Source organism: Phodopus roborovskii, unplaced genomic scaffold, assembly GCF_943737965.1.
Source record: "Phodopus roborovskii unplaced genomic scaffold, PHOROB, whole genome shotgun sequence".
Taxonomy (NCBI): Eukaryota; Metazoa; Chordata; class Mammalia; order Rodentia; family Cricetidae; genus Phodopus; species Phodopus roborovskii.
In genome coordinates, this window is record NW_026126485.1 from 16,738,339 (window position 1) to 16,763,214 (window position 24,876).

Consider the following 24,876-nt stretch of genomic DNA (forward strand, 5'->3'; position numbering starts at 1 on the left):
GGAGGGATGGCTTAGTGATTAAGAGCACTGAATGTTCTTTCAGAGGACCCAGGTTCAATTCCCAGCATTCACATAGCAGCTCATAACTGTCTGTTACTCCAGTTCTGTGGCAAAACACCAAAGTACATTACTTACACACACACACACACACACACACACACACCCAGAGATGTTCATTTAGAAATAAAAAAATGCAGAGAGGAAGGAATTTTATCTAGTCACATAGCCCAAACATTAGACAGACTGGGAGCAGCAGTGTGGAGGATGGGTAAACATGGATGAAAGGCTCTTAAGCCTTTGTGCCCCTCAGCCTAAGATTGTCTTAATCTTTCCTTTTTTTTTTTTTTTCCTTCTTCTTACACTAAGGTGTTAATTTAGTGGGGGTTGTCTTTTCCAAGGGGCAGGCCCTCAACCCCTCACACCTGCCTAGTAGCTTGACAGCTAAAATGGAGACTCCCCGCCACAATACTGGAGGTCAAGAGTCAGGGCCTAGGAGTTAAATGACTCCCTATCTTGCCTATTCCCATGGTTTGAATACTTGCACACACTCCAGTTCCTTGGGAAGGAGCAGAGTTTTATGGATATTGCAGTGTAACAGAGTTTCTAGGTTCTGGAACAAGGCTGAGAGCATTTAGGTGGCAGCCCATTTTGAGCCCTGGGTTCAAGATTAGGCTATTTTCAGGTTCAGGTCTTAGGTGTGTGCAAGGAGTCAGCATCTTTGCTTGGGCTTCCATCTGCTGGCACTGGTGACTAAGGACAGTGCCACAAAGCTGTCCTTTGTCCTCAGGAAGTCAATGCGAACTGGAACTGGGCCTGGAGGACCTGGGAAATTGAGGAAGGTGGCCCTCTGTTCTCTAAATGACAGGACTGGGCCTCAGCTACTGGATCCAGAAGGAGCTAAATCTGAAAGGATACCAGGGAGGCAAGCTGTGGAGGACAAAGGGACAGAGAAGCAGACATCCAAGTCCAAGTTATAGCCCTGCTAATCTTTCAGAGATTCTTGCTTACCATTATCCTCTTCCTAGGGTCATTCAGCCTCCATCTCCAGGAAGACCTTTGGTTTTTTTAGTTAGATTTATTTATTCACTTTGTCTCTGTGTGAGACAGGTAAGATATACAGACCGATATAGAGAGTATGTATGTCAGAGGACAATTTCTGGGAGTCAGTTCTTTTCCCAGTTGAGTTCTGTGGCTGAACTTGGTCTGTCACCTGTACCCACTGAGCCATCTCACTCACTATGCTGGGATTATTATTTTCAATACAGACTCTTCTTTCCATCACAGATGGCAATCACTGAAAGTCTCTTGTCTCTATCCCTATCATTATCTCTCCTCATCTTACTTTATTAACCTCATATTACCCAAAGCAGACACTGAATTTCTTTACTACATGCCTCCCTAAACGAGAATGAAAGCTCCAAGAGAGGAAGAGTTTGCTTAACTTAGGCTCTATACAAAGGGCCTAGCATGAACACAACTATGTCAAATGGCTACATGGATAACATGAAAAGCAAGTATTAGACTTGTCTAGCCATGTGGCAGCTATTTTTATTTCATAAAATCTAGTATTTGATTCTAACGTACACCATTATTATATTTATTGTTAAAATTGAAGTGTTAATTATTACATGAATTAATCAACTTTAAAAATGAACCTGATATCAGAAATAAAAAAATATAAAAATAGAACTGATACATGTGCAACCAAGAGCTGTGTCTGAGAGCTGGCCTTTATCCTTGTACACCATGTCTTATTATCTCAGTAGGATATAAAACCCACGAGGATAGTCATTCCATCGTGTGTGTGACCAAAGTCCTAGGACCGAGACACATACACATGCTTACTGGTGCAAAGTTGATGCTCAGTATCTGCTAAATGAACACACATGAATCCCTAAAGTAATGGCATAGCAGCCAGGGAAATGATAGACCATATGTAAAACGTGGTGAAGAGAGAGCATATAGTAAGAATATAAGAGAAGAAACAGGGTCAGGTAACAGATTTCAAAAAAAAACTTGGCAGCTCAGGATTTTCTTAAGATGTTAGTCAATATCTTCTTCCCTACCTCCACACTGAACTTCTTTGTACAGTTTTCTATGTAAAGTCAAGGAAATTTATATGTTCTTACAGATGTATATGCACTTAGAATTTAAATGTTTTTTCCAGTAACACACATCCATTCTGTAAGTCAATCAATGCATCTTCCATACATATAATGGATAATACTTCTACCAGTGAATATTTAAAAGTTTCCATCCTTTTTTGTACGAAAAGGATAACTTAGAATTTATTAAACAAAGTTAATTCTCACACCTGATAACCAACAATTAATTACACAGTGGATATTTCTTACCTGCTGTTTATTGCCTTTTCTTGTTAACATAACAAACGGCATTGTGTCTGCAGATTCTGTCTCTCCTTCCCCCCCACCAAGTGGGGGTCCTTTCCTCAGCTGGCTTTTGAGATGCAAAGGAATAGCAACATCAAGTTGGTGCACTTTAACAGATTCACCACTTCTCTGCTTCAAGACAGAAATTTAAAAAGTATATAAATATTCTGAAACACAGAAATATAAACTGCAAACAATTCATTCAACATGGTAATTCTTTTCTTTCTTTTTCTTTTTTTTTTTGGGGGGGGGTGAGCAGGGTTTGAGACAAAGTTTCTCTATTTAACAGTTCTGGCTGCCCAGGAACTCAATTTTGTAGATCAGGCTGGCCTGGAACTCACAGAAATTTTCCTGCCTCTGCCTACCAACTGCTGAGATTAAAGGCATACGCCACCCCTGCCAGCCAACATGGTATTTCTTAAAACATGACCCTAAGATCCTGAGACTCTGAAACACAAATGAAACCAAGGAATATTTCTCACCACCTATAAAGTCTTTGTGTCTGACCTCCAAGGAACCATGGGATTTGGCTTCTACTGACTGCACGAGCCTCCCATAGACACACAGCACTACAGGTCCCATAAATTTGAATTATTCAAAAGCATTCTGTCCTGTCACTCTCATAGCTCACATCTGTTTTTGTAATATCAGAAAACATCAGTGTCTGAAGTCTGACCCTTTTACTGCACCAAGTACTTATTACCCTCTCCCCAGCATTCACAAGCAGTACTTTATATACAACAGGTGCTCAACAAACACTCAAGAACAAATGAAATCTATAGCAATTCACATTGATTTCTTGGTTGTAGTATCAATTGATTTTAGTATTCACAATGAATTTTCCAAACAATTAATTACATGGGCCTTCATTGATGTTAAGCTTGGAGGTAGTTAAAAGTAAAAGGATTTATTTAGTCTAGGGGCTGGGGAGATGGCTCAGTAGGTAGAGTGCATGCAATACATGCATGAAGAACTAAGTTTGGATCACTAGCACCCACATAAAAGGCTATAGTAGTCCCAGCACTGGTAGGAAGACACAGGAAGATCCCAGGGGCCGACTGACCAGACAGTCTAAACCAATCTCTAGGTTCAAAAGATGTGAAGAGTGACAGACGAAGACACACAATGTCTATTTCAATCTAACCAGGCTAACACACACACACACACACACACACGCACGCACGCACGCACGCACGCACGCACGCACGAGGCAGGGGTAGGGGAATTTATTTAGTGTACCTTCAGAAAGCTTGTAAAACATAAGCTATGATACATGAGAGGTGATTAGCTGTGCCCTAACTAGGAGTGGGTAGGTATAGGAATGAACAGAAATGAGACATTTGAGAATATTAAAGACAGTGTAACTTCTTCAAAGCAGATGGTAAAACAGCAATTTGGAAATAACAGAAAAAATTTAAGCAGAACAGGTGCAAAAGCAGGGACCTGAAACAATGTATTTAAGGAAGTGGGAATCCTAAATTCATGCCACAATTTCTATCTACATACTGATGAATGGAGCAGGCTGAGTCCTTTCATAGTCTCAAAACTGCTCTTCTAATCCTCAAATCATCTTTTGATATGAGCTTTATATAGTCAAGAGACTTGCCAACCAAGGAAAATGACAGTTCTATTAGTTTTTGTTTGTTTTCTAAGTTACAATTTATTACAATTAGCCTAAAGTAGTCCCAGATTCATTAGATTTATAAAGACCTTTTAGTTAAAAAATGAAAAGTTTATGTTAGGCAAATCTTGACTTGCATTTCTAAATTATTAATGATTAAAAAATTAACAATTCTCTTGGTAAGATATTTAAATACAAAATTGTATTAGTGTCTATACTAATTCCTTTATCTTACCTCTCTCTGTTTCAGCTGAAGATGCAACCAGAATTAGCAATGGGTTATGTTCCTCCAGAGTTTCTCTGACATAATGCTAATGTACACATATAATCAAACAACCATTACCAAGCAAACTGTCCTATATTAAACACATATAAATAACTAATCTGTAGTGCCAGAGATTGAGTTCGGGGCCTTGAACATGTCTAGGTACATCCTACCACTGAACCATGTCCCCAATGCTTTCACTTTTATTATTATTTATTATTTTTATTATTGAGACATGATTGAACTTACTAAGTTGCCCAGGGTGGCCTTAAACTCATTCTGTAGTCCATGCAGGTCTCAAATTTGTGAACCATTGGCTTCAGCTTTTTGAGTAGTGGGGAATAGAGATAGGATAGCACATCTTTTTCTTTCTAATACTATTCTTGGGCATCTATTTGGACAGCAGATAGAAATACATGCAATCTCCTTATTTGATTCTTCACTGACAGACAACTAACACCATTGATAAAACAACTAAGACTTATTTTTACATTTATTCCTTTATTTTATATGTATTATTTTGAGGAGGGGGTTGCAAAACATGTGCCACAGTGTACATATGAAGGTCAGAGGACAATGCAGAATGGTTAGTTTACTCCTTCCACCACGTGGGTCCTGGGGATTCAACTCAGCTCATCAAAATTGGCAGGCAGTGCTTTCATCTGCTGAGTCATCTCACAGGCTCCAGTGTTCTTGAGAGGTTATAGATCATAAGGGTATTAATCCACTAATGGCATTATTGAGAAGTAATGGAAACACAGGAGGTGAAACCTTGCTATGAGTTCAATAATGTTATGGGATATTTGTATATGGTGTAAAAATGTTATTGTTGTGATTGGTTTAATAAAGAGCTGAATGGCCAATAGCTAGGCAAGAGAGACTAGGCAGGACTTCTGGGGAGAGAAAGGAACTGGAGAAGAATCTGGAGTGTACAAGAGATGCCAGCAAGACACAGAGAGAGTCGGACATACAGAATAGAGGATATAAAGGTACCTGGCAGAATATAGATTAATAGAAATTGGTTAATTAAATTACAAGAGCTAGTTGGGAATGAGCCTAAGCAAAAGGGCAAACTTTCATAATTAGTAAATCTCTGAGTCATTATTTGGAGGCTGGTGGTTCCCCCAAAAAGATAGTCCAACTAAATAGTATAAAATATCCTTCAAAGATTCACATTAAAAGTTTAGTGCCCAGGCTGGGTGTAGTGGTGTATGCCTTTAATCCCAACACTAGGGAGGGGAAGCCAGCCTGGTCTATAAAGTTTAGTCCCAGCTAGGAGTGCCACTTTAGAAAATATTGAGAAATTTTAGGAGGTGGGAACTTGCTGGAGGAAATGTACTATGGAGAAAGTACCTCTGAAGACTCTATCTTGGCCCCTGCTGCCTCTAGGAGGTAAACAGTCATTATTATACACCCCTACAGCCATGCCACAGACATAAAGCAGTAATGGACTAAAATTGGATGCCAAAAATAATCTTTCTTCCCTATAAGTTGTTCTCTCAGGTGTTTGTCACAGTGACAAAAGTCTAACCAACACACAAGCCTGGCTGCAGGAAGCAGGTTACTAGAAGCATGTTCTTAGCACTGTATCTTGTCCTTGGCCCCTTATGTTTCCTTGGGGTAATAGTTTCCTATACCATGTACTCCCTCATGATGCTTCCATGCTGCCATATGCCTAAATGTAATGGAGTCAATCAAGGACTAAAACCGAAATACAAAATAAATTCTTCCTCCACTAAAATATTTATTTATTTAGGCACCTGCCACAACTATAAAAGATCAAACCCACAATCCAGTTCATTCTAAAAACTGAAAAGCTCTCAAACCTGCTATTGCACCAGATAGATCACCATATGCTAACCTGGTGATGACCAAAACAGCCTTTCAGCTTTTGTAACTTTGCCCCTACCAGAACTATCCCCACATAGGACTTGTTCTTCCAAGGGTTCCTAATAAGGGCCTCTGTTCTTGTCACCATTTTCCTGTAGATTGTGTTCACTGATACTAAACTTCTATTTAGTTTTCAAAAGCAAGATCTTTTTTGTCTCAAAACCGGAAATTTTCTCCCCTTTCACCTAACTAAAAAATTTTATTTTATGTGTGTGGATATTTTGCCTGCATTCATGTAACTATGTACCACTTGTATGCCTGATACCTGCAGAGGCATTGGATCCCCTGAAACTGGTATACAGATGGTTGTGACCACCATGGGGTGCTTGGATTACATCTCTGGAAGAGCAGCCAGTGCTCTTAACCACCGAGCCATCTTACCAGCCCACCCTTAAATTTAAACAGCTCCATTGTGATATTAGAAATGTCTTCTCCACCACTCCACCTAAAAAGGATCTTCCCTTCCTATAAACCAAAACGATCTATCTTTACCAATAAGTAGTATTTTAAAACTATCATTTCCAAGAACAGAAAAAGCATCTCTCTTATTTACTACTTATACTTCATCTGTTGTACAATGTTAGTCAAATAGTAGTTGCTCAATATTTATTAAATGGTACTAACTCCACAAGTTTATGTAAACTTTTATTTCTCTTTCAGAAGATTAGAATAATTATGCTTTATTTCACGTGACTCAAAACTGACATGAAATTTACTTCATAAACTAAGGGCTTTTGGGCTAATTATAGTAGCATGCATATGTACCTCAAGCAGTTAGGAGGCTAAGGCAGGAAGATCATAAATTTAAGGGAAGTCTGAGCTAATTATTAAGTCTGAGGCCAATCTCAGGTACTTAATAGGACCTTGACTCAAAAACAAACAAAACAAAAACACCACAGTCCAGACAGGAAGTTATTGGAGGGAGTCTTTAAAACTTGTGATAAAGATGCTGAAGTGTAACTCTTAACAGTTAATGGTCTCTGGCTGGGGTGGGGGAGCCGTTGGGGTGGATGGGAAAGGACTCAGTTTTCTTTAAGGGGCTGTGCACTACAAATATGACAATGTGCCAATGAGTTTATGGGAAACACAAATTAGACTTGGTGTTTTGTTTTAAGTTTTTATTAGAGGAGGGAGCACAAGGTAGCAGGGTAGACCTGGGAGGAATGGGAAGCAAGTGTTCAGGGTGCACTGTATGAAATTCTCAAATAATTAATAAAAATATTACATTGGGGACCCCCCCAAAAAACCCAAAGCAAAACCAACCAACCAACCCCTCCATGTATACACACACACACACACACACACCAAAACATCTGGATATATAAAGAAATACAGAAATAATTAACATCTGAAAGAAGAAGCAAATTGGCCTAACACCTAATATATGTATAATGATATTCTAAACAATAATAACTATAGAAAGAAAAATACTTTGGGGAGGGATGAAGATGGAGATATGTTGAATCCATCAATAACTGTGTCACTAGTAAAATCTAGTATTTCTTCTCTAAAGGACTAGTTCATCAGCATATAATGACTTAATATCATAAACAAACCAAGACAAGAAACCACCTTGCTCTATCCTAGTCACTCCCTATTTCTCTTCCCTTTCTACTACAAACTGATAAGTATCTATATTGAACATTTTCACTTCTTCCCTTCAATTGAACCTACACCCCAGTGCTTGTTCCTCAACTCTATGTTCCAACAAAAGCACTGTTATGTCACCAAAGAGTGACAGTAATTTAATAAGCAGATGCAAACAACCCAAAGGATTTTCCCTCCAATTATAGAAAATGTATTATTCCAAATTACTGTGATATTTATATAATTGCTAACTGGAGGGTTAGGAATGCAGTTCAGTGCCCAGCTAGTACGGACAAGGTCTTGGGTTTGACCTCCAGTACTACATACCAAAACAAAAACAAACAGCATTGTGAGTTTTGATAAAATCTAGTTTATTAGCTGGGTGTGGTAGTGTACAGCTTTAATCCCAGCACTTGGGAAGGACAGGCAGGTGAATCTCTGAGTTCAAGGCCAGCCTGACCTACAGAGTTCTAGGACAGCCAGTGCCACACAGAGAAAACCTAACTCATCCTACCTCTCAAATCTAGTTTATTAATGCTGTGGACATAAAGATTTATTGGTCTCCAAGTGCTAGAATCACAAATACCTGTTAGCTGTCCAACACTAATGTTGGGAACCAAGCTCAGTTAAGACAGTACACACTCTTAAAAATGACTGTTCCCAGTCTTACATTAACTATATTTATCCCCTGTCCCCCACCCTCACACTGCAAATCAGGGACCCAGGATGTGCTGGCAGTCACAACCCATGTACATGAGGAAGATATGCTACAGAGGTGGCTGTTTATAGAGACTCTAACATTAATCAGAATTTTGTGTGCTACAATGTTTTGTGTTCAAAAGAATTTCTAAACACAGAATATTTCATACCTGAAGGTTTTCTAGCATCATTTTGTCCAGAGCTTGGATGAAGTCCTCATCTTCTACACAAGGAACATGTTTCAGTCCACCTCCTTTAATCATCACCTCCTTATCAAAACAAAGAAAATACCGGAACAAATTTTCACTGGGAGACTTCATAGGTTAGAGCCTTTGTGTACTGATGTGGTCAACATAACCAAAGACTGAAGGTTAAAAGAACTTGTTACCCAAGGGAGAACCGAGTGCAAGTGAGTTCCCAAGAAAGCCATTTTTTTTTTTTTTTTTCATAATCACAGGCTAAAATTCAAATACTCAAAAACACTACACAGTTTAAAAAAAAAAAAAGCCATACATACAGCATTCTCTTCATCAGTTTCATTCTCCTTGTTGGAATCTGTGAGGTAATCTGTATTCTCCTCTTCTTCTTCCTCTCCCTCATCATCATCATCAGAACCCTCCTGTAATTAACATCAATAGACAATTAAATCCCTTTGAAAGAGGACTTTACATGCCTTAAGAAGCTTCCTTTTATGAAGTCTGTTCATAAAGCTAACAACTAGTCCCAGGTCAAACAGCACACAGAGCTATTGCAAAACTTGAATTACAGGAGGAAGAATTTCTCTCTCCTCTTCAGTTTTACACTGGCACAAGTGACAATATAACTTTTTTATGTAAGAGCATTAACATTTCATAATGTAGGCATACCATATTTTCTTCTAGTCCATATAAATCATCAATGTTTGAGACAGAATTGATAAACACCAACCTGATCATTACACATTGTATCTAAGTATCACAAACAATACACTCAATACCTAGGTCAACTGGGTGTTAATAAAAGTTTTAAGGCCACTATGCTAAACTCAGCTGCTTCTCAATGTGCCAAGATAAGTGAGAAATACTTCCTAAAATTAATTAAATTTGTACTACTGTCAGTATATACGTAAAAAATACATATGTAAAAATAACAAATTTGTAAATTTCTTAAGAGTTCTATATGCAAAGATTGCAGCAAGAATAAAAGGGCCAGTAAATAAGAGTTTTCTCTTCCAAGCCTGATGACCTGGGCATGATCCCTAGAATGCACACAGTAGAATGAAAGAACTGACTCCCACAAGCTGTCTCATGACCTTCAAACAAGTGCCATGGTGCACACATACCTACCCACCCACCTCCAATAAATAATAACAGTTTAAAAATGTAAAACATTTATTTTCTAAATGTAAGTACTTAAAAGTAGTTCTGTAATTTAAAATTAAATTCACAAATGATGTTCTTAGCTAGGCATGGTGGACATATATGCTTATAATAAATCTCAGTACCTAAGGGAGGATGGTCAGGAGTTCAAGGTTATACTGTTACAAGCTAGAGTCACCGAGAAGAGGGGACCTCAATTGAGGTTCTGCCTCCAACAGACTGACCTGTGGACACATGTATGGAGCATTATTTTAAGTAATAACTGATGTGGGATGACTCAGCCACCCGAGGCAGGTGATCTTGAATTATATAAAAAACAAAAACAACAAAAAACTCGACAGGGCTAGAGAGATGACTCAGCAAATAAGAGTTCAAATCCAGCACTCATATGGCAGCTCACAATTGTCTGTAACTCTAGTTTCAGAGATCCTGACATCCTTACACAGGCATAATCATAAGCAAAACACCAATGCGTGCGCGCGCATACACACACACACATACACACACACACACACACACACACACACACACACACACACACACACACAAAACCAAACAAAAAAATAAACACCAACCAACAAACAAAAAACAACAGGGCAAAGCAGTAAGAAGTATTCCTGAGTCTCTGCTTTACTTTCTGCATCCAGATTCCTGTCTTGGCTTTCCTCAATAAAGACCTAAAACCTGTAACATGAACTACACCTTCCTCCTTCCCAAGTTGCTTTAGATTATGATGTTTATCACAACAAAAACCCAAGTAGGACAAAGGTCATCTTCAGGTACACAGTAAATTCAAGAAAAGCCTAGGATACATGAGAGCCTGTGTCAAAAATCAGCAAGCAAGCAAGCAAGCAGGCAATTAAAAACAAAAAGCCACTTTTAAATTTGCCCTTGAAGAAACTGAATGTGTTTGTGTGTGTGTGTGGGTGCATACATATATTTTTAGGGGACTGGTTTCTCACTGAATCTAGAGCTCACTGATTTGGTTAGATTGGGTGGCCAGTGTTCCTCCAGATTATCTCATCTCAGTCTCAGAACTGAGATTACAGGCTTCTATGTGGGTGTTGGGAGATAAAAATTCAGGTGTTCAAATTTTGCAAGGCAAGCATTTTATCAAATCAGTCATCTTCCCATCTCCCCTCCCACAAATCAATTAATTATAAAAGATCCTTCCTATTAAAAAACAAAAAAACAAAAACAAAACTAGATTAAAATAAGCTAAATGAATAATAACACCCCCCCCTTATTTCTCAGTCAATAAAACATCATCTCAGGATTGGTTCAAGGACACCCATGGAGTACAATTATCTCCAGATCACTTATAATATCTTATACATTTAAGTGCTATAGAGCATTGTTTAGGGTATGATCACAAGGGTCTGTACATGTTTAGAATTAACGTATTACTCTTGAATATTTTTATATGTGAGTAGTTGAATGACAAGAACTGAATAAAAACATTCATTTTTGAAACCAGAATAGAGCTGTCCTGAACTCCCTAAATATGAACACAATAATGTATAGAATTATAAAGTGAACAATAATATACCACAAAAGCTGAGCTGGCAAGGCAAGCAGGAGAAGCAATGTAACAAAAAAACCAAAATTGCCATGATGTATACTGGGCTCTGCCACTACTCTAAGAGTGTGGGCACATTACTTATCCTGCTTGTACCTTAGTTTCTCACTAATTCCAACTGTGTTCATAAGAAACAATCATGTAGGGTACCTATGATAGTGAACAGATTAGCAAATGTTCAGTAAATATTATTGCTATTTTAACAATGACTCTTACACTTTCTTCTGGTAAATTACATAAATGTTACAGAAAATTATGTTTTAGCAGAACATCTACTTAATCTTCACCACTTATCTGAGTTTTATAGCTGGTATTTCAGAGAAAATATCCTGGTTGGGAGGTGCTAAGACATATAAAAGAACCAAGATGGGACTGGAGAGATGGCCCAATAGTTAGGAGCACTTGCTGTTCTTGCAGAGGATCCTTGTCTGGTTCCTAGAACCCACATGGCACCTCAAAATGCTCTGCAGCTCCAGTAGTAAAGGTTCCTCCAGTGCCCTCTATGGTCTCTGGGGGCACTGCACACATGGTATACATGTATACATACATACATACATACATACATACATACATACATACTTATACGTACAAGTAAAACACTCATATGCATTAAAAAAAAAAAAAAAGAACCATGATGAAAATAGAACAGTTTCTTTGATGGGAGGGGTACTTAAGAACTGAACCCAAGGTTATATGCATGCTAGACATATATATCTCACTAAGCTAAATCCTTATGATGCCCTGTTTCAAATGAGTTGAATTCTTGCTTTTTCTTTCCCCACTGAAGTAAACAGTCATAGAATACCCCTCCCTGTGTTTAGTACTCCTCAATACATATTTCTCTTCAACAATGAATTTCTCTGCTCATATTTGCAGAATAGCTGTGGGGAACAGTGACCTTGGAGGGTAAAGAGAAGCATTACAATCTAATTTTTCTAAAAGTCAACACATCTTTTCAGACAGCTACATAACTCCTTCAACTAAACATTTTGTTTGTATATCTCCCTAGCAGAGATATTTCATGTGCAATGTTACTTTCTTTGATCTGAAATACAAGCAATTTAAAGTGACAAACCTTCCCAAAATAAAGAATTTAATATTGAAAACAAAGAAATGGGGGCTGAAGAGATGGCTCAGCAGTCAAGAGCACTGACTATTCTAAAGGATCTGGATTCAATTCCCAGCACCCACATGACAGGTCACAATTGTCTGTAACTCCAGTTCCAGGGGAATCTGACACCCCTATATAGATATACATGCAGGCAAAATTCCAATGTACATTAAATAAATAAATCTTTAAAAAAAGATTTTTAAGACAGCAAAGAAATACATTTAAAAAGAAAAATATACTTTGTATTCTTCATACAAGAAAGCTATTTCATATTTACTGAGGATGTTTAAATCCAAAGATAATTATTAGTCTCAAAATCTAAAAGAAAATGTTGTCTTATTTCCCTTTGTTATATAAAGCACTTAAGAAGCCAATTAAATTTATATAACAGTATTTTTTCTATGGCAATTTCATTTTGAAAATAAATCAACATAATACCTGTCTATTATGCTGCAACCAACTATGGAAACATAATCCTGTTCTTAACAGTTAACTTATTTTTATCTACTTTAAGGGAGTTATAAGGTTTGAAAGAGAAAGCAGTAGCAAATAAATATTTAAAAGTACATTCCTGTTACCTATAAATATTTGTCAATTATTAAAACCACACATATTGACTCTTTTGCTTTTCACAACCATTCATTTCTAAGTATCAGTTGGGTAGTTCAATCACACCAGATGTTTGTTAACAGCTAGAGAACTTAAAGAAAACCTGGTCTTGCAGATTTTCATTTCTACCTACAGAAAATCTTAATTACCTTAAATTATTGGGCCCTTTTCTTTTTAACTCTAAATGGAGCGTTAAAAATATCTACTTTAAGACACTATGAATAATTATTATTCCTTTAAACACTAAAATACATATATATTCTCTAAATATTTAGGTTCTACATACTCAAACCAAAACTTTAAAACTCAATTTCCTCAAATATTAATTATCAGTTTTTTCCAATGTTAAATTAGAATCATACTTCTAAGCTATCATGTTATCCTAATTGTCTTAAGCACTCAACACATAAAGTCATATATACCTAAATCATAATGATGCCAGGGAATTTCTGGTTTAAATTTTACCCTCATTATTATTCTTTCCAGGTGCTGAGATTAAAGGCAAATGTCACAATGACTGTTCTTTGGTTTTTTTTTTTCCCCCCTCTTTTTGCATGGCAAGTACATCACAAAGTAAACTATTTTCCCAGGACCAAGAAAATATTTCAGAGTCAAGTGTTGGTGACACACGCCTTTAATCCCAGCACTCGGGAGGCAGAGGCAGGAGGCTCTCTGTAAGTTCGAGGACAGCCTGACCTACAGAGAGGGTTCTGTACAGGCTCCAATGCAATACAGAGAAACCCTGTCACGAAAAACCAAAAAAAAAAAAAAAAAAAAAAGGGGGGGTGGGGTGGGGTGGGGTAGTCATAAATGGCAGAGAAGCAATTTCACATAGTTTGGCCTAAGAGAGTTATAAACGACAAAAGGGGAAACTATTTATGTACACAATGAATTTCAGAACTATACAAGTTGCTAAAAATAAAGCAAAGTATATGATTATTTAGACAATTGTTTTTCAGATTGTAAAGCCCACAGACTGTCCATATTTAAGGAAAGATTATAATATATGAGGTCAAAACAGTATTTTTCTCAAATAAAAATGATATGATTAACCTAGTTTTAATGTTTATAAAAACCCTTAATCAAGGGATGTAATATTAGAAATATATTAGTTATATTTTCAGTAATAAAACTAAAGAGATCTCTATTAATTAAAAATTTTTCACTGAGGCTAGAAAGATGGCTCAGCATGGAAAAACACCTACTGCCAAGCCTAACAGCCTGAGAGCAAACCTCAAAACCCAAGGAGAAAACTTACTCCTACAATTTGATATCTGAGTTCCACATGTGCTGTGGCACAGGTGTTGGGAGTGTGTGTGTGTGTGTGTGTGCGCGCGCGCATACAGCACACAAGTGTGCGCACACAAAAATGCAATAAAGCTTTTAAAATATTTACTGAATCAAAATAGTCTTCTATACATATATGCACAAATTTATGTTAGAAATAAAAGCAATTACTTCTTCTTCTGGCTCATTCACTTCACTTTCATTTCCAGACTGTTCTTCAGTTTCAGCTCCTCCTTCTTCTTCCTCTTCATCCTCTTCAAGATTTTCCCCTTCTGTCATAGAATCTTTGGATTCTTTGTCATTTACTAGGCCTTGAAAACAGGACAAAAGTAGAAAAACACATTTAAAAAGATAAACACTATACTACTGTTTTTATACCACTTTACTTAAAAAGTATAAATGAGCAGAATTGAAAATAATTGTGAGAAACACTGTAAAACCCTATACATTTCTTAGCCACTAGACTAGAAAAAAAGTATGTATGCATGTAAATCTCTTTTCACTTTTCTTACTGCTTCAATACTTAAAGATTATCCTGTTTAAACTCTGTCTCAGACATATATAAAACAGACCCATGGCCACACACTACACATAACAGTTCAACAATCTCTAAAACTACCAAAATAAATAAAAGTCATGTCACTTTAATGGAAAAATTACATTTGGCTACAAATCTGAATGCACTTTAAGAGGAAAGAGGCATTTTCGTTAGTAGCAGCATTATTTCCCTTGGGGAAGTTAATGGCCCAAATCTTTCACTTCCCATGCACTTCTACATCTCACTGTGCAGCTCTTCTTCATATTGGACTGAATTCCAACCTAGCCATCCCACTCTGAAGAGACACATAATGTAGTCTTATCCAACCTATTTCCCAGCTCCTTCTCACACCTTGCACAGAACATGTTGTCTGAAATCTCATCTATTCTTCCAATCTGGTGTCAGTTTACCTACTGCCTGTTCCTGAAGCACATGGAACTCTTTAGATGTTGATGCTATGACATCTTACTTCTTTTCTAGTAATTTCATAAATGTTGCATAAGACCATTAAAGGACAAAGAACTTAGTTTATATACTTCAAACTTAGCAGAGGGTCTAAATTGGCAAGTATAGTAGGTATTTAGTAAATAAATACTAGTTACTGAAATACAGGAAAAATTACTGATAACGTATATTAATCTTCTCATTTTATGAATATTGAATGTCAGAGTTTGAATAACCAGACAAATCAGTAACAACAAAAATTTACTCTAGTGCTCTAAACCTAAGCAACTGGTGAAATTATGTAAGTACAGAACAGTTAAAGTACCTATTTTCAGTCTGAAAGGAAAAAGAGACTAGGTGAATGAAGCTCCAGAAGTATCTGTTTTTAAAGCAAAATTGATACTGAAGACCAACAGATGATGTCGCAGGTTGCATTTCTACTAGTCAAAGTATTTACTTATGGCTTACTAGCTTTCATACATAAAAGTAACAGATTTTATACATGTATATGTTGACTGAATTTTAAAAGACTGATTTATTTGTGTATGTGTATTTGTATGTTGTGCCTGTATTATGCCACGGCATAAGTGTGGAAGTCAGAGGACAACCAGCAGGATTCAGTTCTCTCCTACCATGTGGGCTCTAAGAATCAAGTTAAGGTCAGGTTTGTTGGCAAGCATCCTTACCTGCTGAGCCATCTAGCAGACCCCTAACTAGATTTTAAAAACAAAATTTTGGGGCTCAATGGTTAAGAGGAATGACTGCTCTTCCGAGGACTCAGGTTCAATTCCCCCAACCTACATGGCAGCTCACACTTACTGTGTAACTCTAGTTTCAGGGGACCCAACACCCATAGCAAAACACCAATGCACATTAAAACAAACAAACAAACAATAAAAGAACAACAACAACAAAAAAAACGGAACAAAAATATTTGACTGATAATTATCAAAGGCAAACAATGCAAAACCAGGAGTTTACAATGTAAATGTTGAGTAAACCTATCAACACAGCAATAACTTCTGTGATATGAAACATTACTACATTATAGTCCCCCTTCCTTTAAATATCCATCATTGAGAAAGCAACATGTAAGCAACTGTTTTGATAGTCATGCTTCCAAAGTATCAGGAAAAATAATATTATTTTGTAACATTTTAATTTGAACTGCAACCAAGCTTCAACCATGTAAGAATGATCAAACTACAAATGCCTAGGAAACTGTCAATGTAAGAATGTATATGAACCATATAAAAGACATGGATAACAAAATGCAAATACAGACAAAATTTAGAATATTAACATTTTAGAAGTGAACTTGGTGAACAAAATAAAAACACATTTATCTTTCAACTTGAATTGCTTGGCGATTAAGTTTTCCTGCTTGTCACAAGAGTGGTAGGTAATAGCTACAATGCCTCTCTTCAGGTTGTTTAACTTGTATTTCTCTGTGTAGCTGAACTTATTCAGCTTATGGAAGTCATAAGAACATGTATTTTTTATTTTTTATCTTGTCTTATACATTAGCTGGTGCTTTACTTTGAGCAATGTTTGTCAAACATAAATAATACCTTTATCATTCTGGCATACAAACAATACTCATCAAAACTTTCTTGGTTTACATATGTCATGTTCATTTGCCTATCCTTACAGATGCTATTCTATCAGTTTGCCTGTACACTTCATATAAAAGTGGTAATAACCTGGCAAGGAAATAATTTTTCTCTTAATTTCAAATTGAATAAAATGTGTGCATTTTGTGGGATTTTGTGGGTTTGTTATTTTGTTATTCTGGAACAGAGTCTCCCTTAATATTCATACTGGCCTTTGACTCTGCCTCTGCCTTCCAAGTGCTGACATTATAGGTGTGTGCCACCCAACCACATATATGACAATTTTCAAACAAACAAAATTATTATTTTTGGGTGCATTCTTCTACAATTTTAAAATCTGGGGAAAAAAAAAACAGTACTAGATCATTCAACCCATTTGGTTCACTGGCTTTCTTCATCCTATTTTTAAAAATTCATATTCATTATATGCTAAATTGCCTTATAGTTAATTAGAGCTTGTTTTTGGCTTTGTTTAGAATTTAAGAAATATATTCTCTTGCTTTAAAATATATTTATATATATATGAATATGATATTTTTTCTTTTTTGTTTGCTTTTGTTTTTCAAGACAGGATTTCTCTGTATATCCCTGGCTGTCTTGTAACTCACTCCGTAGACCAGGCTGGCCTCAAACTCACAGAGATCCACCTGCCTCTGCCTCCTGGGATTAAAGGTGTGTGCTACCACTGCCTGGCTTGAATATCTTATTTTACTTTCTTTCATTTCTGTTCTTTGTAGTACTAGTTGGAACTTCTAAAACAAAATTTAAAAATATCATTTTGGCTTTATTTATAATTTAAAGAAAAGTGTCTTGGCTCCTTTTTCTTTCTATTCTATGTAACTAAAGAAATGAAAGGCACTTTAAAAAAAATAACACAATGATGTAAAATTGGAAAAACTTTGAGTCAAGCAATAGAATTAAGTAATTAAGGCATATTTAACAAAGGAACATAAATTACTTTTAAAAAAAGACTTGAAAGTTGTTACAAACTGCAAAAAGAAAATGAAAAATTTAAAAAGAGGAAACACAAATTACATTAATGTATTATTCTTTCTGAATGCAATACAGGTGATTTTCTTTGTATTTCTCAGAATTACTGCCATGAACATTATCTGTGATAATAATGTAAATGGTTTAAGACATTAAAAAATAATTTTAGTATTTCCCACTAACTTTACTCTTTGCACTCACTCAATGCTGCTATAAAACTATAATGGGGTGTTTCCAGGTGCTTAAAGACAGACAATGAAAGGCAAAAACTGCATGATGCTATGATCTATCAATAGAAAGCTTACTTAAAATTCATCCTCTGAATATAACCTCTTTCTTTCATCTAAAACCAGGAGGAAAATGGAAACCACTTGTGGACAGATACTTTTTCAGTGCTACAATCTTTAGAATTTCAAACCATAAATGGTGATTCATTTTTTCCTCTTTGGGTTCCTCATGAGAAGCTCAAAGCCTTTTAACCCTTTAATTTACAAAATAAAAACAAAAAAAAACAAAAAAAAAAAAAAAAAAAAAAAACACACACATACACACAAAAACCAAAAAACCCAAAAACCAAAGCAAACTTTTCTCTTTCTTATGCCTATATATGCAGTTGAACCATTTGTGAAAATTCCTCGGCCCTGGGTTACATCTTAACAATTTCAAAACATACAAAGAATGTGAATACTTAAGATGATAATGCTTTGCCTGAAATGATTATTTATGTAATTGGAAATCTGAAAAGAAAAAGAAATTGTGTAACCTGGGTCAAGGTCAAAAAACTAAGATTCACACTAGGTCTCTGTGAGGTGACAATAGGAAAGTCAGTGCTTGCATAAATAATGGCAGGGATTTGAAAAATCAAACACAAGCATATTCTCCAAGTGAGGATTTACCTTGGAGATAGCAAGTTTATCAATATTCTGGATGCCTGGGGTAGGGAGGGAACTATTATTTCTTATCCCTTTACTTTAAACTGGGTTTTCAGACATGTAACATAATACAGTAATAGTGTAAATGTAACTGGAAGATGCGCATGAACATACCAAATGCTGATGAGAAATAATAGCTTAACCAACCCTGGAAACTTAATTGTGAACCTACTACAATGAAACAGACAATACAGAAGAGCAGTCAGCATGCAAAACCGGTTGGTATGACTAGATCTTGTACTTGTTACCTGGTAACAAAACCAGCATATTGCTATATTCCACAAGGGGTGCTGTTCAAAGGTTAAGTCTTCTGTAACTACCTCAGAAGGATGAAAAGAATGGTACAGATAATCTTCTAGCAGCACATTTTCTCTAGACTTAGAAAGAAAGCCAACCCTACTAATGAATAAGAACTGAAATTTCATAGAGTTATTCCAAATTTCTAAGTAGTACTTCCTTCTACACCCTGAAGCCTGTGTGTTCTCAGGAATAATATCAGCTGAAAATACAGTATACAAGAGACACTATCATCCAAAAGTTTGATCAGAAACCAGTCTAAAAATAAGAGCAGTTCACAAGATTGTATTTTCCTTCACTATCACTTGCTTTAAATCCTGCTTGACTATTTTATTTGGATTTAAGAACACTTAGTGAAACCAACTAGGTCACAAAAGTCTCACCTAACCCTACTATGCAGTACTCAACATCAAAGATACAAGGTATGCAAATACAAAACTCTGACTAGAAACATTGTAAAACAGATTCTAGAGACAATCTGACCAAATCCCCTTCATTTTCTCTCTGTAATGAATTGCTTACCTAGTTTTATTAAGAATTCTCGTTCCAAGTCTTGTACCTGCCTCATGGATTCTTCCAGAGAATTACAGAGTTTGATCTTTGGTCTTAGCAGTTCTAGTGTATCACTGATCATGTAATCTATATCAATAGGAAATGGATGATCTTTTGTCCAAACCTCCAAACTTTTCTTCCACCAAACATAACGCTGATAACAAATGAAAAATAAATTTAGCTATAAGAAATTAATAACAAAAACTTAAAATAGTAAGTTGTATTGTGATGTTACCTAGTTATAATAGCTAAAAGGTTGAACAAGAAATCTATACTTTGTATTAAAGGTCATCAGCAGTGATCCTAATTCCAACTATTTTCTGCTATCTTTATAATTTTTGAGCCAGTTTAACTTTAAACATTTTTAATCTGGCTATCACAGGTTTAAAAAAAAAAAACAAAACAAAACAAAAACGAAACGAAAACAGACACGGAGAAATGATAAACAAAATGCCAAATACACTTTCATGTACCCTGAAACAAAGGTAGAAAACCCACTTCCATACCACAGAGCTGACACATTTAACTTTATAAAAGCAGATTTGATGCAGTAGTTTTGATAAATTGTCATTTTTCTATGCTACTTCAATTTCTTTTGTTTTTTTTAAGTCCATTGAGGATGAAACTCTTTGAAAAATATAAAATAAATTATGAACATTTTCTAAACAGCTATCATGTACATGCTACCATGTAGACATTGTGTGCTACCTCATTCTACCCTGTTCTTGTTCTAATTCCTAATATAGACTAATAAGTAGCACAATCTAAGCATATATATTTTTTATTTTTTATGAAAATGTAAATATATATTTGCTAGCACAAACGTGTTCTTTCAGGTGCTTCAATCTTCCTCTCTACCTTGTGTGCCTCACCAGGAAGCTTATCGAAATGTAGATCAAGCTCCAACCTTCTTAGTGATCTCCCAGATAATACACATGCACTTGGAAATTCAGCATTTCCCAGTTGATCCTTTCTCCTGCCTTCTAGAACCTTCTAAAACATAACCTCAGTCACTATTCTAGTGAGATATAATCCCATTGCAGTGGGCTGACATTCTATATTCTAGACAAAATATTATAATCTCATCTCTGAAGGCTAACTCATTTCAAACTCTCAGTCCTCACAAATATCTCCACCACATTTGTCTGTCAAATTAACTTGGAAAACACCTTTGTTGATTTTTCAGTCCTAGGTATTTTTGAGTGGCTCTTTTCTCTGAGGCTGGAAGAGCAGACATCAAATAACATTCCTCTTCTCCGAGGAACTTTGGATATTAATACAAACAGCCATCTGTTTCAAGCAAAACTCAGGTATTTAATATATCTCCAGTTAATGACAGTCTTTACATAAAACAGGGACTTTGACCCTCAAATCTGCAAACTTCTTTCCTCATTTCTTGCTCATAATTTTATAAAACAAGGCAGTAGGTATCGGAGTATGAGAAGTCAAAATGAAATTTCCCAACATTATTTACTCCCAGATTAATTCCTGCTACTTGTGGATGCATTTATGATGCTTCCAGTTACAATACCTCTTTCTTCTCAAGAGGTAAATTGCTAAAATATGCTAGAATCACATAATATTGATATTTACTCAGCAACATTCTAACTACTTGATTATGAGCTGTCCTTTCTAATTAGTACTTATTAAATTATATTTTACAGGGAATGATGACTGAGGTACATGCAATCAACCTAGAAGTTAACTTCTGTGATACAAACTATAGAAGTTGTACAATTACCCCGTATTTGTACTTTATTTAATTTACACCATACTTATTCTAATTCACAAACTATGTAATAAAAGTAAATATGAAAAACACAACCCAAGAGTTTATTAGTAAGTATACTTGCTTTCTGCATTATAAATCTTTACATGATCTGCTATCTCTCTAAATAGGTAAGTAAGCAAAAGTCAAGTAGATAAACTGTATCTTTTAGGAATAAGCATTTTGGATATAAACTAAAACAGACACAAGAGAAGAACATTATCAAGTTGCAAGTAGCTGATTGTGGCACTGCACACCTATGATCCCAGCACTTGGGAAGCTGGGGCAGGAGGGTCATGAATTCAAGGCCAGCCTCGGCTACATGGTGACATACTGTCTCAAAAACCAAACAAATCCCCCAGACCCTAAGGTACTTTAAGAATTAAAATTAGAGTGTGTTTGTGTATGAATTCTTTACACAATTTAAGGTCACAGCCTAATTATGAACATATATAAACAATACATTTCTTTGCTAAAGTATCTGTTATGTATTCATTCAATGATACCAAATTGCATATTGTGCTTACATACCTGAAAATATACAAGGAAGCAGTCAAGTTTTCGTTTACTGGAACCTCTGTCAAAGTACTGGCCACAGGTATCCAAAATAGTGCACACTAGTCTAATTCTGAACAGATGTTCAGGAGGGTCCAGTGAACTTGGAGAACCATCAGGGTTGACACCAAATGAAGTAAAAGAATAAAGAGTTCTGAAAATAACAGCTGATTCCACCATTCTGTAATTATAAAGTTCTCCTAAGAACTTGGCACTACTGATACGCCTCTGGTTAAATTTAGGTTGATTAACCTGAAAAACAAAAACAAAAACATGCCACAGGTTTTCACCTAGGAGTAGCAATATAATTGGAGGGATTAATCTCAACAGTATCAAATATTCAAAGAACATCCCTCAGAGAAATGAAGATTGTTGCCTTACTCCTTGCCTAATAATGTGTCCACTTTTAAGTATCCTGTCACTTTCTAGAAATATAAAGAACATGTTAGATAGTTGAATATTAAGCTATCATTAAATGAACTTTTTCTAAACAGTTATACTCTAATTCTTCCCATCAGCCCACCCAACCTATTTTCTTTGTAACCTATTAATCAAGAAACACAAGTAGCTTGTTATGTAAGATTTATATTAAAAGGAAAGCATTTAAAGAAAATCCCTATAGTTACCAATTTTTATAATAAAGCTTATAGATTTCTCCAAGTTGAGTCTTAATAGTAACCTAGAAATAATAAAAATTTAGTATAATCTGACAAAATAAGCTTTAAAAAAACTTCTGAAAAAGAATTTAAAAAAATACTAGTAATTGTCTGAGGTTGTAGCAAGAAATTTAAGACACAAGTTTACTCATAAATAACTCCCAAGAAGCAGCAAATTATTTAATGCAAGGAACAGTTTTTCCAATTATTATTTTTTTGTTTTGTTTTTCTCATGACTGGTTTCTCTGTGTAGTCCTGGTTGTTCTGAAACTCACTCTATAGACAAGGCTAGCCTCAAGCTTATAGAGACCCACCTGCCTATGCCTCCTGAATGCTGAGATTAAAGGCATGTGCTACCACTGCCCAGCTCAAATTATTATTTTTCAATAGAAGGATGTAGAGACTGTTCACATTCTCCACAAATTCTAACATGGTAACTAGAAAAGAAATCTGTTACCTCCATTCCCAATCGAATATCTTCGAGTACTCCATCCACAACATGGATCCCAACATCCTCCTGGTAGAGTACTAGTCCTGCTAATAGGTTGGCTACACAGTGAATACTATTGTATTTCACATTCCAGATGTTTATCATACAACAAATAACATAGTCTTTCACTTCTTGGTCTTGCCAGGGCAACTTTCGCATTTGTCTCAAAACCTACAATGAAGACAATGTTGCTTAAATGATTAAGAATTCAAGTACTTTAGTCTTATTATCTTGCAGCACACACGACTTTAAAAATCTGAAGTACTTCAGTTTCCTTACTTTGGAAAAAGGTAAAATGACTTACTAATTATGAAAATTTATTATCTTTATTCTCTAAACACTTCCATAATTTCCAAAACTTCCTAGAATATTTGAGTTCTTAAAGAATCTGATGAGATGGCTCATTAGGCAATTACATGGCATATTTATATACAAAAAAATCTTAAATGTAATAAAAAATAATCAAGCTAATGGTGTATAGTCAGAGACTCAGCTCACTGAAAGGAAAAAACCCTAAGTTTACCAAAATTAGTGTTCTCTTATACCTTATTTGACAAAAGAATCTCATTTTTAAAAACCAGTTCCTAACAAAAAAAGTTCAGACCAATGGAACAGAACAGATAACCTAGAAATAAACTTGCACAATCAGAGCCAACTAATCTTTGACAAAAACATATATCGGAGAAGAAAATCAAACAAGACAGCCTCTTCAGCAAACTGTACTGGATATCCACAAAGTTAAGAATGAAACAAGATCCATCTCTCTCCCTTCAGAAAAATCAATTCAAAATGGATTAAAGAACTTAATGAAAGACTTGAAGTGTTAGAGGAAACATGTCAACACATAGGCATAGGAAAGGTCTTCTTGAAAGGACTGCATAAGTATAGGAAATAATCTTAAAAATTAACAAAGAAGTTGATAGGACATTAAAAAGCTTCTTCGTATGAAAAGAAAACCACCAGAGTGAAGAGATACAGACTGGGAATTGACTACTACTGTTTCGTTAAATACTGATAATATCATCTAACCAATAAGTGAACAGGAAGAAATACAAATGTAATAAATGTTTTAAGCAACTATGAAAGACAGCTTCAATTTTCAAAGATGCAGCCATTTCTTAGCACTTTCTATGCTAAACAAAAAGGAACTCTGCACTTTATTACATGTCAACTTGTAAAGTTAACAAGGAAACAATCTGTCCCATCTTAAAAGTAAAGGTTTTAACAAGGTAACCAAAATTAAGGTAAGTAGTTCTTAGCCTTTTCTGAGGGGGAAAAAAATCCTGCTGTGATTCTCACCAGAAAAAAGAAACAGATATCCCAAATTATGAAGTTTCAAAGAGATCATGTGCCAGTTACTTGTCTAGCATGCACAAGGCCCTAGTTATCACCAGCACCCGTGCAAACACCAAAAATAAAAACACAAAAAGAACAACAAAGAAAAAAATTTTAAATAAGTACAGTTTTAACGGTAAAATGTAATAAAAAAAAAAATACAAAACACATGTCGTAAATATTCTGTAGCATCCCATGATTTCCTTCTTAGGATGACTTGAACAAAATCATAATAGAACTCTGATCTACCCCTGCCTGTTCTAGAATGTATGTAAGGACAGCATCATCACAAATTTCAAGGTAATTATTA

General features: G+C 35.6%; 1 protein-coding gene across 5 annotated transcripts in view; it reads right to left on the reverse strand.

Moving 5' to 3' along the window:
* The window catches only part of Upf2 (UPF2 regulator of nonsense mediated mRNA decay), a 106,624-nt gene that overhangs the window by 12,962 nt on the left and 68,786 nt on the right, over positions 1 to 24,876 (reverse strand). For 3 of the 5 annotated variants that reach the window (XM_051194879.1, XM_051194880.1, XM_051194882.1), the window contains 7 exons: positions 23,199 to 23,402; positions 22,062 to 22,337; positions 19,733 to 19,916; positions 14,568 to 14,707; positions 8,970 to 9,071; positions 8,623 to 8,721; positions 2,355 to 2,522 (listed from right to left, as the gene is read on the reverse strand). In XM_051194879.1, the coding sequence (XP_051050836.1) occupies positions 2,355 to 2,522; positions 8,623 to 8,721; positions 8,970 to 9,071; positions 14,568 to 14,707; positions 19,733 to 19,916; positions 22,062 to 22,337; positions 23,199 to 23,402 (1,173 nt within the window). The remainder of the gene's footprint in view (positions 1 to 2,354; positions 2,523 to 8,622; positions 8,722 to 8,969; positions 9,072 to 14,567; positions 14,708 to 19,732; positions 19,917 to 22,061; positions 22,338 to 23,198; positions 23,403 to 24,876) is intronic. The other 2 variants (XM_051194881.1, XM_051194883.1) reach the window with 1 other exon arrangement.